The sequence below is a fragment of the Coregonus lavaretus genome (genome assembly GCF_964263955.1).
Source record: "Coregonus lavaretus genome assembly, chromosome: 8".
NCBI lineage: Eukaryota > Metazoa > Chordata > Actinopteri > Salmoniformes > Salmonidae > Coregonus > Coregonus lavaretus.
In genome coordinates, this window is record NC_139995.1 from 50,661,443 (window position 1) to 50,676,749 (window position 15,307).

The 15,307-nt window shown below is 44.1% G+C and overlaps 1 protein-coding gene across 1 annotated transcript in view; it reads right to left on the reverse strand.

The window, feature by feature from the left end:
* The window catches only part of LOC311133508 (copine-9-like), a gene marked incomplete at both ends in the record, with an annotated part of 180,465 nt that extends 170,178 nt beyond the window's left edge, over positions 1-10,287 (reverse strand). Inside the window, one exon of the mRNA XM_084167014.1 lies at positions 10,211-10,287. Coding sequence (XP_084023140.1) covers positions 10,211-10,287 — 77 coding nt within the window. The remainder of the gene's footprint in view (positions 1-10,210) is intronic.
* Positions 10,288-15,307: the final 5,020 nt, after the last annotated feature.

Below are 15,307 nucleotides of genomic sequence, written 5' to 3' on the forward strand. Positions count from 1 at the left end.
TCCCCCCGAGTGTCCTGTGGGGCGGACGTACGTTCCGCTCGAGGTTCGTGATCGCCTTATTTATTGGGCTCATACATCACCCTCCTCTGGACATCCAGGTATTGGCCGGACAGTGCACTGCCTTAGCGTGAAATACTGGTGGCCAACGTTAGCTAAGGATGTGAGGGTTTATGTCTCCTCCTGCTCGGTGTGTGCCCAGTGTAAGGCACCTAGACATTTGCCCAGGGGAAAGTTACATCCCCTGCCCGTTCCACAACGACCATGGTCCCACCTCTCGGTGGATTTTGTGACCGACCTACCCCCCTCCCAGGGGAATACCACCATTTTGGTCGTTGTGGATCGGTTTTCCAAGGCCTGTCGTCTCCTCCCAATGCCGGGTCTCCCTACTGCCCTACAGACCGCTGAGGCCCTATTTACCCACGTGTTCCGGCACTATGGGGTCCCCGAGGATATTGTGTCTGACCGAGGTCCCCAGTTCACCTCCAGAGTCTGGGGGGCGTTCATGGAATGCTTGGGGGTCTCGGTGAGCCTTACCTCGGGGTACCACCCAGAGAGCAATGGGCAGGTTGAACGAGTCAACCAGGATGTGGGTAGGTTTCTGAGGTCCTATTGCCAGGGCCGGCCGGAGGAGTGGTCTAGGTATATCCCCTGGGCAGAGATGGCCCAGAACTCTCTCCGCCACTCCTCCACCAATTTAACACCTTTCCAGTGTGTTTTAGGGTATCAGCCGGTCCTGGCACCATGGCACGAGAGCCAGATCGAGGCCCCTGCGGTGGATGAGTGGATTCGGCGCTCGGAGGAGACGTGGGACGCTGCCCATGTCCATCTGCAGCGGGCCATCCGTCGACAAAAGGCGAGCGCCGATCGCCAACGCAGTGAGGGACCGGTGTACGCACCGGGAGATCGAGTCTGGCTCTCGACTCGAAACCTGCCCCTCCGCCTGCCCTGCCGGAAGCTGGGTCGGCGGTTTGTGGGGCCCTTTAAAGTCCTGAGAAGATTGAACGAGGTGTGTTACAGGTTACAACTGCCTATTGATTACAATAATATTAACCCCTCGTTCCATGTGTCTCTTCTCAGGCCGGTGGTAGCTGGCCCACTCCAAGAAGATAAGATAGGAGAGACCCCTCCGCCCCCTTTGGACATCGAGGGGGCCCCGGCGTACAGGGTCCGGACCATCTTGGACTCGAGGCGCCGGATGAGTGGTCTCCAGTATCTCGTGGAGTGGGAGGGGTACAGTCCGGAGGAACGGTGCTGGGTGCCTAGGAGGGACATCCTAGATCCATCCCTCCTGACTGAGTTCCACCGTGGGCATCCCACGCGCCCGGGTCCGCGTCCTCCTGGCCGTCCCCGAGGCCGGGGTCGGCGCACGGCTGGGGCCGCGCGTCAAGGGGGGGGTACTGTCACGGATTCTGCCGAGGCTGCTCCTCCTCCTAGTTCGGGCAGGCTTCGGCGTTCGTCGTCCCCGGAGTACTAGCTGCCACCGTTGAATGTTTCTATGTTTGATTGCTTTTGTCTGTCTATTACACCTGTGTCCGTTTGTGTCTGATTACGTGTTCTATAAGTTGCCTGTTTTGTATTGGTTAGGTTGTGTGTTGTTTTTCTCCTGTCCATAGTGCTGCGTGTTTTTTCTCTGTTTTGTTGTGTTACGCATAGTTGCGTAATTGCTCGCCTCTGTTTTGTTTTGAGGCCGTTCATTGTATCTTTGCCTTGTGGTTCAAAAGTAAACTTTGTTGGACTAAGCTTCGGTGTCCTGCGCCTGACTCCCACACCACATACACCTCAGCCTTGACAATATACAGTGAGGGAAAAAAGTATTTGATCACCTGCTGATTTTGTACGGTTGCCCACTGACAAAGACATGATCAGTCTATAATGTTAATGGTAGGTTTATTTGAACAGTGAGAGACAGAATAACAACAAAAAAATCCAGAAAAATGCATGTCAAAAATGTTATAAATTTATTTGCATTCTAATGAGGGAAATAAGTATTTGACCCCTCTGCAAAACATGACTTAGTACTTGGTGGCAAAACCCTTGTTGGCAATCACAGAGGTCAGACGTTTCTGGTAGTTGGCCACCAGGTTTGCACACATCTCAGGAGGGATTTTGTCCCACTCCTCTATGCAGATCTTCTCCAAGTCATTAAGGTTTCGAGGCTGACGTTTGGCAACTCGAACCTTCAGCTCCCTCCACAGATTTTCTATGGGATTAAGGTCTGGAGACTGGCTAGGCCACTCCAGGACCTTAATGTGCTTCTTCTTGAGACACTCCTTTGTTGCCTTGGCCGTGTGTTTTGGGTCATTGTCATGCTGGAATACCCATCCACGACCCATTTTCAATGCCCTGGCTGAGGGAAGGAGGTTCTCACCCAAGACTTGACGGTACATGGCCCCGTCCATCGTCCTTTTGATGCGGTGAAGTTGTCCTGTCCCCTTAGCAGAAAAACACCCCCAAAGCATAATGTTTCCACCTCCATGTTTGACGGTGGGGATGGTGTTCTTGGGGTCATAGGCAGCATTCCTCCTCCTCCAAACACGGCGAGTTAAGTTGATGCCAAAGAGCTCCATTTTGGTCTAATCTGACTACAACACTTTCACCCAGTTCTCCTCTGAATCATTCAGATGTTCATTGGCAAACTTCAGACAGGCCTGTATATGTGCCTTTCTTGATCAGGGGGACCTTGAGGGCGCTGCAGGATTTCAGTCCTTCACGGCGTGGTGTGTTACCAATTGTTTTCTTGGTGACTATGGTCCCAGCTGCCTTGAGATCCTTGACAAGATCCTCCCGTGTAGTTCTGGGCTGATTCCTCACCGTTCTCATGATCATTGAAACTCCACGAGGTGAGATCTTGCATGGAGCCCCAGGCCGAGGGAGATTGACAGTTATTTTGTGTTTCTTCCATTTGCGAATAATCGCACCAACTGTTGTCACATTCTCACCAAGCTGCTTGGCGATGGTCTTGTAGCCCATTCCAGCCCTGTGTAGGTCTACAATCTTGTCCCTGACATCCTTGGAGAGCTCTTTGGTCTTGGCCATGGTGGAGAGTTTGGAATCTGATTGATTGATTGCTTCTGTGGACAGGTGTCTTTTATACAGGTAACAAGCTGAGATTAGGAGCACTCCCTTTAAGTGTGTGCTCCTAATCTCAGCTCGTTACCTCTATAAAAGACACCTGGGAGCCAGAAATCTTTCTGATTGAGAGGGGGTCAAATACTGATTTCCCTCATTAAAATGCAAATCAATTTATAACATTTTTGACAAGCGTTGTTCTGGATTTCTTTGTTGTTATTCTGTCTCTCACTGTTCAAATAAACCTACCATTAAAATTATAGACTGATCATTTCTTTGTCAGTGGGCAAACGTACAAAATCAGCAGGGGATCAAATACTTTTTTCCCTCACTGTATATTTTGAATAACTGTATACAGTAAAATCGAGGTGAGGGCGTTGGAATTGCTTTTGGCTGTTGATCTGCTTCTATTCTGTAGGTGGCACTGTGTGCTCTTTTCAAAGGATGGGTCCCAATATCTCAAAGGCCCGAGGATCCAGGTGGACAGGGTGGTCTGCCAGTCACTGGGACGACAACCCAACTTGGGATGGGGGGAGTAGAGAACAATTGGAGGTTTACTCAGTAGCAGTGCAAATATCATGGTAAAGCTATTGGACACTCAATCATCATGGTACTTTGTAATTGTAAGTTTACAAACATACAGTATATTATGATAAATATAATTGAAACTTGTATCTCATTATGGTAAATGGTGAAATAAGTATAACCAGTTATAATTGTAATGGCTTAGCAGATAATAAGAAAAGACGATCAGTATTTACCTGCTAAAAGAGAAGGAATATAATAGCTATTGTTTACAGGAAACTCATTCAACCATTTTAGATTAAGTTGTGTGGGAAAATTACTGAGGGGGCGAAATAAACTTCTCCCATATTTACAAGACTCTATTAAAATGGAGGGAGATTATAATACGGTTTTAAATACCTCAATGGACCGTAAAGGAAATCACACTACAAACTATCCCACTCATGCACTTAAAGAAATCACAAATATCATGGATATATTGGAACTAGTGGATATATGGAGGCTTAAATAACCTGACCTAGTGAGATATACATGGAGGAGGCTCAATCAAGCTAGCCATCTTGACTACTTTCTTATGTCATTCTCGCTGGCACCAAAAGTTTAAAAAGTGTTGATAGGGGACAGAATGCGGTCAAACCATCAAATAATTGTCATATACAGTGCATTCGGAAAGTATTCAGACCCCTTCCCTTTTTCCAAATTTTGTAAGGTTACAACCTTATTCTAAAATGGATTAAATAAACAATTTTCCTCATCAATCTACACACAATACCCAATAATGACAAAGCGAAAAACAGTTATTTAAATTTTTGCACATTTATTATTAAAAAAAAACAGAAATACCTTATTTACATAAGTATTCAGATCCTTTGCAATAAGACTCGAAATTGAGCTCAGGTGCATCCTGTTTCCATTGATCATCCTTGAGATGTTTCTACAACTTGATTGGAGTCCACCTGTGGTAGATTCAATTGATTGGACATGATTTGGAAAGGCACACACCTGTCTATATAAGGTCCCACAGTTGACAGTGCATGTCAGAGCAAAAACCAAGCCATGCGATCGAAGGAATTGTCCATAGAGCTCCGAGACAGGATTGTGTCGAGGCACAGATCTGGGGAAGGGTACCAAAACATTTCTGCAGCATTGAAGGGCCCCAATAACACAGTGGCCTCCATCATTCTTAAAATGGAAGAAGTTTGGAACTATCAAGACTCTTTCTAGAGCTGGCCGCCTGGCCAAACTGAGCAATCGGGGGAGAAGGGCATTGGTCAGGGAGGTGACCAAGAACCCAATGGTCACTCTGACAGAGCTCCAGAGTTCCTCTGTGGAGATGGGAGAACCTTCCAGAAGGACAACCATCTCTGCAGCACTCCACCAATCAGGCCTTTATGGTAGAGTGGCCAGACGGAAGCCACTCCTCAGTAAAAGGCACATGACAGCCCGCTTGGAGTTTGCCAAAAGGCACATAAAGGACTCTCAGACCATGAGAAACAAGATTCTCTGGTCTGATGAAACCAAGATTGAACTCTTTGGCCTGAATGCCAAGCGTTACATCTGGAGGAAACCTGGCACCATCCCTAAGATGAAGCATGGTGGTGGCAGCATCATGCTGTGGGGATGTTTTTCAGTGGCAGTGACTGGGAGACTAGTCAGGATCAAGGGAAAGATGAACGGAGCCAAGTACAGTGAGATCCTTGATGAAAACCTGCTCCAGAGCGCTCAGGACCTCAGACTGGGGCGAAGGACAACGACCCTAAGCACACAGCCAAGACAACGCAGGAGTGGCTTCGGGACAAGTCTCTGAATGTCCTTGAGTGGCCCAGCCAGAGCCAGGACTTGATCCCGATTGAACATCTCTGGAGAGACCTGAAAATAGCTGTGCAGCGACGCTCCCCATGCAACCTGACAGAGCTTGAGAGGATCTGCAGAGAATAATGGGAGAAACGCCCCAAATACAGGTGTGCCAAGCTTGTAGTGTCATACCCAAGAAGACTTGAGGCTGTAATCGCTGCCAAAGGTGATTCAACAACGTACTGAGTAAAGGGTCTGAATACTTACACTACCAGTCAAAAGTTTGGACACACCTACTCAATAAAGGCTTTTTCTTTATTTGTACTATTTTTTACATTGTAGAATAATAGTGAAGACATCAAAACTATGAAATAACACATATGGAATCAGGTAGTAAGCAAAAAAGTGTTAAACCAATCAAAATATATTTTATATTTGAGATTCTTCAAATACCCACCCTTTGCTTTGATGACAGCTTTGCACACTCTTGACATTCTCTCAACCAGTTTCACCTGGAATGCTTTTCCAACAGACTTGAAGGAGTTCCCACATATGCTGAGCACTTGTTGGCTGCTTTTCCTTCACTCTGAGGTCCGACTCATCCCAAACAATCTCAATTTGGTTGAGGTCAGGGGATTGTGGAGGGCAGGTCATCTGATGCAGCACTCCATCACTCTCCCTCTTAGTAAAATAGCCCTTACACAGCCTGGAGGTGTGTTCGGTCATTGTCCTGTTGAAAAACAAATGATAGTCCCACTAAACCCAAACCAGATGGGATGGCGTATCGCTACAGAATGCTGTGGTAGCCATGCTGGTTATGTGTGCCTTGAATTCTAAAAAAAATGACAGACAGTGTCAACAGCAAAGCACCCCCACACCATAACACCTCCTCCTCCGTGCTTTACGGTGGGAAATACACATGTGGACATCAACCTTTCACCCACACCGCGTCTCACAAAGACACGGCGGTTGGAACCAAAACTCTCAAATTTGGACTCAAACCAAATTTCCACTGGTCTAATGTCCATTGCTTATATTTCTTGGCCCAAGCAAGTCTCTTCTTATTATTGGTGTCCTTTATTAGTGGTTTCTTTGCAGCAATTTGACCATGAAGGCCTGATTCACACAGTCTCCTCTGAACAGTTGATGTTGAGATGTTTCTGTTACTTGAACTCTGTGAAGCATTATTTGGGCTGCAATTTCTGAGGCTGGTAACTCTAATGAATTTATCCTCTGCTGCAGAGGTAACTCTGGGTCTTCCATTCCTGTGGATGTCCAAATGAGAGCCAGTTTCATCATAGTGCTTGATGGTTTTTGCGACTGCACTTGAAGAAACTTTCAAAGTTCTTGACATTTTCCATATTGACTGAACTTCATGTCTTAAAGTAATGATGGACTGTCGTTTCTCTTTGCTTATTTGAGCTGTTCTTGCCATAATAAGGACTTGGTCTTTTACCAAATAGGACTATCTTCTGTATACCCCCCCCCACCCCCCCCACCTTGTCAAAACACAACTGATTGGCTCAAACGCATTAAGAAGGAAAGAAATTCCACAAATTAACTTTTAAGAAGGCACACCTGTTCATTGAAATGCATTCCAGGTGACTACCTCATGAAGCTGGTTGAGAGAATGCCAAGAGTATGCAAAGCTGTCATCAAGGCAAAGGGTGGTTATTTGAAGAATCTCAAATATAAAATATATTTTGATTTGTTTAACACTTCTTTGGTTACTACATGCTTCCATATGTGTTATTTCATAGTGTTGATGTCTTCACTATTATTCTACAATGTAGAAAATAGTAAAAATGAATGAGTAGGTGTTCTAAAACTTTTGACCGGTAGTGTATATACACTGCTCAAAAAATAAAGGGAACACTTAAACAACAAAATGTAACTCCAAGTAAATCACACTTCTGTGAAATCAAACTGTCCACTTAGGAAGCAACACTGATTGACAATAAATTTCACATGCTGTTGTGCAAATGGAATAGACAACAGGTGGAAATTATAGGCAATTAGCAAGACACCCCCAATAAAGGACTGGTTTTGCAGGTGGTGACCACAGACCACTTCTCAGTTCCTATGCTTCCTGGCTGATGTTTTGGTCACTTTTGAATGCTGGCGGTGCTTTCACCCTAGTGGTAGCATGAGATGGAGTCTACAACCCACACAAGTGACTCAGGTAGTGCAGCTCATCCAGGATGGCACATCAATGCGAGCTGTGGCAAGAAGGTTTGCTGTGTCTGTCAGCGTAGTGTCCAGAGCATGGAGGCGCTACCAGGAGACAGGCCAGTACATCAGGAGATGTGGAGGAGGCCGTAGGAGGGCAACAACCCAGCAGCAGGACTGCTACCTCCGCCTTTGTGCAAGGAGGAGCAGGAGGAGCACTGCCAGAGCCCTGCAAAATGACCTCCAGCAGGCAACAAATGTGCATGTGTCTGCTCAAACAGTCAGAAACAGACTCCATGAGGGTGGTATGAGGGCCCGACGTCCACAGGTGGGGGTTGTGCTTACAGCCCAACACTGTGCAGGACGTTTGGCATTTGCCAGAGAACACCAAGATTGGCAAATTCGCCACTGGCGCCCTGTGCTCTTCACAGATGAAAGCAGGTTCACACTGAGCACATGTGACAGACGTGACAGAGTCTGGAGACGCCGTGGAGAACGTTCTGCTGCCTGCAACATCCTCCAGCATGACCGGTTTGGCGGTGGGTCAGTCATGGTGTGGGTTGGCATTTCTTTGGGGGGCCGCACAGCCCTCCATGTGCTCGCCAGAGGTAGCCTGACTGCCATTAGGTACCGAGATGAGATCCTCAGACCCCTTGTGAGACCATATGCTGGTGCGGTTGGCCCTGGGTTCCTCCTAATGCAAGACAATGCTAGACCTCATGTGGCTGGAGTGTGTCAGCAGTTCCTGCAAGAGGAAGGCATTGATGCTATGGACTGGCCCGCCCGTTCCCCAGACATGAATCCAATTGAGCACATCTGGGACATCATGTCTCGCTCCAACCACCAACGGCACGTTGCACCACAGACTGTCCAGGAGTTGGCGGATGCTTTAGTCCAGGTCTGGGAGGAGATCCCTCAGGAGACCATCCGCCACCTCATCAGGAGCATGCCCAGGCGTTGTAGGGAGGTCATACAGGCACGTGGAGGCCACACACACTACTGAGCCTCATTTTGACTTATTTTAAGGACATTACATCAAAGTTGGATCAGCCTGTAGTGTGGTTTTCCACTTTAATTTTGAGGGTGACTCCAAATCCAGACCTCCATGGGTTGATAAATTTGATTTCCATTGATAATTTTTGTGTGATTTTGTTGTCAGCACATTCAACTATGTAAAGAAAAAAGTATTTAAAAAGATTATTTCATTCATTCAGATCTAGGATGTGTTATTTTAGTGTTCCCTTTATTTTTTTGAGCAGTGTATTTACCAAACAATATATGGGGGATTGGAAATTATGCAGATAATTACATTGATAGAAGCCACAATCTACCCTCTAAGAAATAACAAAATAAAATTAACTGGCCCACTGACTATGGCCTGTTTGTTTTGATTATTCATGTATTTTTCTGAGTTTGGCTGTCAAGACCCTGTGGGTCTCTATGCGCCAAGTACTCTCTCATATTCACAGCTGATGCCCAGTTGCCATGGAGTGTGTGTTTCAGGGGGGAATTCACCCAACCCCATTCTGTCAGTGTCAGACAATCCCCCCTTGCCACCCCGCCCCCCTGTAGACCAGCCCTGTCTGTTCCATAGGCCGAGGTAGGCTGAAAATGCTAAACTCGCCAATATTTACATTTGCCACCCAAACAAGTTTGTTTTAAAGAAAATTACTTTTGTTAGCTATTTCCTTTCAATCTATACTTGCAGCTGAAGATGTAGCCTACTGAAATCTACATTTAAAAAAACTGTTTTCAACTGTGTCTGAACAGATGTCATGAATTAATGGGATTGTATTTAAAATGAATGTTTAGCCTATGATTGTGATTTATCCAACATCTAAGTGGAAACATGTAGCTGTAAATAATGAAAGCAACATAATGATGTTCTTTCCACCTACCCATGTGGCTTTTGTTTTTCAAGTAAGCCTAAGTAAATCCCCTAAATAAGGACTAAGGTGCACCAAGCTTAGCACTCCAACAGGCTTTAAGACAACTAGGCTGTATAGGGCCTACTTGTGTTTACCAGGTCAAACACTATGAATCAAGGCATTGGTTAGGACAGAATCTCGATTCCAGTGGTACCTACGTAATTCTTCTTCTTGGACATGCAAAGTTCCACTGTGAAAATAAGTGATGGAGAAGTGCGCACGGCACTCCTGACCTGAATAAAATGTGAGCACCTACTCCTTCCTCTCACACACCGTCTAGCTGATTTGAATGTGACAAGAACATGGACGGCGGCGTATTAATATCCATAAACTATCCATGTGATCTGTGAGTTACGCCTGTTGGAGCTCTCTCGAAGCCACTCAGAATTAATACCGTTATGCTGCTGTACCCCCACGCAGCTCTATACCCACTGTTAATGCAAATTCCTTGCAAGCGTCTGAGTTTTGCACAGAGATACAAAGACACTTATTGAGATAAAAAAAAAATTGAAATCACGACTTTAGCCAACAGAGGTTTGAGTATAGTTGAGGTACTAATTATGTGCAAAATATTGATGCGCAAACGGCTCCGTGCCAAATAAGATATAGGCTACAACACTCATTCCAGTTGATAGTCTATCATTCTACAACATTATCAACAGCGTATATCTAACATGTTTTATTCAATAATGACATTGGATACGTTGTGATTACACTGGTCTTACCTGCACGAGACGGTAAGTTCTATTTTAGTCGCAGGTACGGTGGAGTTGAGCGGGTCGAAATCCCCAATTGTCGCCATGGTCAGGCTTCAAATCAGTTCTTCTTAAATGTGAACTTCTCAGCTTTGATCTGCCACTACTCTTGGCCGATATTTTGTTTGAAAATATGTTCCATTCACCTGGAAGAAAAAGAGACAAAAGCACCAAATAGCTTCAGAGTTGAGCGCGAGGTGCATACCTGTGGATGAGGCAAGTGGGGCAGCGCTAGAGACATTCCATGCATGAAAGTGTGGTGGTGGATGCTATTTCATTCATTGAGGAGCGCGAGAGAACGTAGTGCGCGTCATTTGGAACGCATTGACGGGTCCTTCGCGCCGTTTTTTTGCTTATCCATCTGCAGGTGGAGGCAGAGACTTTCGGAAGTTGCTGCCAGCAGAATTGTTGGATTTCAAGTTAATGCGGCATTAACGTGTGTGCTCTATGCAGCTCAACTGTGTATTATTTTATTTTTTAAAGAAGATAGTAAATAGGGGTGTGTGTGGATAGGAAATGATAAATGTGTTTTACTTCACAATATCAAGAATATATAACAGTTAAGTCGGAAGTTTACATACACCTTAGCCAAATACATTTAAACTCCGTTTTTCACAATTCCTGACATTTAATCCTAGTAGAAATTCCCTGTCTTAGGTCAGTTAGGATCACCACTTTATTTTATGAATGTGAAATGTCAGAATAATAGTAGAGAGAATTATTTATTTCATCTTTTATTTCTTTCATCACATTCCCAGTGGGTCAGAAGTTTGCATAAACCATTAGTAGTTGGTAGCATTGCCTTTAAATTGTTTAACTTGGGTTAAACGTTTCGGGTAGCCTTCCACAAGCTTCCCACAATAAGTTGGGTGAATTTTGGCCCATTCCTCCTGACAGAGCTGGTGTAACTGAGTCAAGTTTGTAGGCCTCCTTGCTCGCACACGCTTTTTCAGTTCTGCCCACACATTTTCTATAGGATTGAGGTCCTTGACTTTGTTGTCCTTAAGCCATTTTGCCACAACTTTGGAAGTATGCTTGGGGTCATTGTCCATTTGGAAGACCCATTTGCGACCAAGCTTTAACTTCCTGACTGATGTCTTGAGATGTTGCTTCAATATATCCACATAATTTTCCTTCCTCATGATGCCATCTATTTTGTGAAGTGCACCAGTCCCTCCTGCAGCAAAGCACCCCTACAGCATGATGCTGCCACCCCCGTGCTTCATGGTTGGGATGGTGTTCTTCGGCTTGCAAGCAACCCCCTTTTTCCTCCAAACATAACAATGGTCATTATGGCCAAACAGTTCTATTTTTGTTTCATCAGACCAGAGGACATTTCTCCAAAAAGTACAATCTTTGTCACATGTGCAGTTGCAAACCGTAGTCTGTCTTTATTATGGCGGTTTTGGAGCAGTGGCTTCTTCCTTGCTGAGCGGCCTTTCAGGTTATGTCAATATAGGACTTGTTTTACTGTGGATATAGATACTTTTATACCCGTTTCCTCCAGCATCTTCACAAGGTCCTTTGCTGTTGTTCTGGGATTGATTTGCACTTTTCGCACCAACGTACGTTCATCTCTAGGAGACAGAACGCGTCTCCTTCCTGAGCAGTATGACAGCTGCGTGGTCCCATGGTGTTTATACTTGCGTACTATTGTTTGTACAGATGAACGTGGTACCTTCAGGCGTTCATCCCAAGGATGATCTAGACTTGTGGAGGTCTACAAAAAAATGTCTGAGGTCTTGGCTGATTTCTTTTGATTTTCCCATGATGTCAAGAAAAGAGGCACTGAGTTTGAAGGTAGGCCTTGAAATACATCCACAGGTACACCTCCAATTGACTCAAATTATGTCAATTAGCCTATCAGAAGCTTCTAAAGCCATGACATCATTTTCTGGAATTTTCCAAGCTGTTTAAAAGGCACAGTCAATTTAGTGTATGTAAACTTCTGACCCACTGGAATTGTGATACAGTGAATTATAAGATAAATAATCTGTCTGTAAACAATTGTTGGAAAAATTACTTGTGTCATGCACAAAGTAGATGTCCTTGCAAAGTAGATGACTTGCCAAAGTAGATGACTTGCCAAAACTATAGTTGGTTAACAAGAAATTTGTGGAGTGGTTGAAAAACAAGTTTTAATGACTCCAACCTAAGTGTATGTAAACTTCCGACTTCAACTGTAGGTTAGTCCCACAATAGGTCACCAGTGGAGCTTCCCCCAGTTAGGACAGGAAAGGGAGGATGGACCTCCATAGAAATTTTTAAAACAATAAATAAACATTTAAAAAGTGTAGGCTTACCACATAGACTACTGTCACCATTTGACCAGAACCATAGAATTAGATATAATGAATTATACAATGATCATATCATTCCTGATAGCCTAATCATAATGAATGATATGATCTCTATGATTAAAACACTGGGTTTGCAGAGAATGTGAAAATCAGCATAGCCAGCAGAGCCTATAGCCAGTGGCCCGTTTCTCTGCACATCTTTTAAAGTCTAAAATATAGGATCAATGATTCAGGGTAGAAATTATTGTACATACAAAAAAAATTTTTTTCTTTATTCATAATTACCACCTGAAGATCAATTCAGCTTTCTCAATGTAGCCTCACTGGCGACAATTAAGAGCAATTTAAAAACGAAAAAAACAAGATAAAATAAAAACATACAATATACAGGATAATGATTGTCCAATGCAGCATTTCAGTAAAATCAAGAGGGGGGAAAAAAAAATATTAAAATAAAATATATCCATGTACTGTATTCAACTAGTTTTAATTAGTTGGGGAAATTACATGCAAAAACATGGATGAGTTGAACAATCGCTTCAGGTGCTTGTGTAATCCTAAAGTGTGAAGCGGTATGGATCAACTGCAAATAAATGATCTACGGACTCTGGCAGGCTGCAGGCTGCTTATAGCCACCAACAGGGACCTTTAGGAATAGAACCAAGTGCCACCAATGTATCCTACCGTGGACATATTCAATCATTTCTCTGGTATGGTAAATCATATCAGTTGATTAATACAGGACATGGGAGGAAGGACCAATGGCACAGTGGTTTCCTTTATTTGATTTTAAAGGATTGGACAAGTAAAATCAAGTCACCAAGTAAGCTTCCAATTAAGTAGACTGTTGGAAGATTGAATGAGACAGAGAATGGACAATTGAGGTATACCCAGATGTACAATATTGCATCAGTCTGCACACTGGTTGACAAGTGAGAGTACTCTACAAAAGGTAACATCTCGCACCAATATCCTTGAATCTTAACCAACCCCTCCCCCTTAACAGCTCTAGACCCTACTGATTGACATAAATATCTAATCCCAACAGACTTTACAGAAGGCTGTTCATCATGACCAATTGCCATTGACAAATGTGAATGAACAAAGACTGAACAAATATAAATCATTTTCCATTCAAGTGATTGATATAGAGGGGAAAAGCCACTAGCTTGCAGCTTGCCTTTCGTTGTGGATTCTCAAAAAAATATATATTTTTTTTAACAACTCAAGCCGTATAAGAATCTCTTCCACTGCTCCCGGTGAAAAGGCACAACAAAAAGGTCCTGAGGCACAGTACTGTACTGCAGCCGTCGAAACCATTTGGCGTCGCAATGAAGCAAAAAAAAATCCCAGTAAGTGCTGGCTAATGCCGGGTTCAGCTCTTGTCGGAAACTCGGGACCTTCGAGTTAAAATGAATGCAAATTATTTGCGTAGAGCTTCCTATTGGTTGATTCTGATCCTTCCCAAGTGGGAAACTAGGGTACCATCTTTCTACCAGTCAGCAAGTCGTACATTTCAGAATCTCCGATGACGTGATCGAGGCATTAAACTATTCTCTCTCAACGCAATGACGCCACAACACTGCCATTGGCCCACATAATTGCTACCTCCCTAATGGTCACTTTCCAGGCCGACTACATTGCAGTCATGCAGCAACCAATGGGTGCGTGCCACGTCATCGATTTAGCAGTCGGGCATCAAATTTACTTCATCATATGATGTGGTTAGGTTTGTTAAACACCTATCCAGGCGTTGTGTGATCTGGCAGGCAACAGCAATGTAGTTGGCCTGTAACGTGGCCAGTCATCTTCCTGATCTAAAAGGCTTGTTTCGGATCTCAAAGAAGAAGTGATAACTGAGATAGTAGAGAGAGGATAGGATAGATAGGGAGAGATCACTGTTCAGTGGCAGCGAACTGATCCAAAGTAAGCCCCAAGTCAACTGGCTCATGCAGCAAGATAGCTTTTACTAGGCCATTAATGCAGCCTTCACGTGCTATCAGAGTTATCGGAAGCGTCTAGAACCCAGTTGGACATTTCACTTGAAAGACCCTCCAAATCGGAATTACAAATAGGGAAACTGAGAAAATGTTGTTACCGGAGTTGTGCCGTTTCACCACGGACTGAGCTTTTACCTTTTCAACCAAAAGATGGCAACAAATCCGTTTTTGACTATTACAACCTTGTCAATGTGGATAATGTAGCTAGTTTGACAATATTGTCAATGTTAAGCAAGCTAGCTAACTTTATTATTAGCAATGTTAGGGCCTCTTTACACTACACTACTTTCACAACAGAAAGAGATGGGTCCAGAAGAGATACTTGTGTAATGTAAAGAGACGGATGTAGATTCAAATATCTCTAACATGTCTCCCTCACTACCTCCTTAGCAACACTATGTGCAATATGTTTTAGATGAGAAGCTCCTGTAAAGTTTGAATTGCTAACCTTTCTGTCTATAAACCTGTTGATCTATAAACTATAGGTATTTACGGTATGTTAATAGCTGAACTCACACATGAAGCAGGAATGTGGCTTTGGCCACACCACATTCAAGGTAGTGTAAACAGAAAAGTTGCACATCTGATGTTAAAGACAGATCTCACTAGACATAGTTTACTAATGTAAATCCACCCTTAGCTAGCTCATCAAGCTAGCTGAAATCTTAATGGTTGAATAATTGTTCCGACTTTAAAAGCACTTGAACAAACTCATGCCGGACTTACGACTTCCCACGAGCACGTGAAGCCAGCTTAAGTCACAAAGA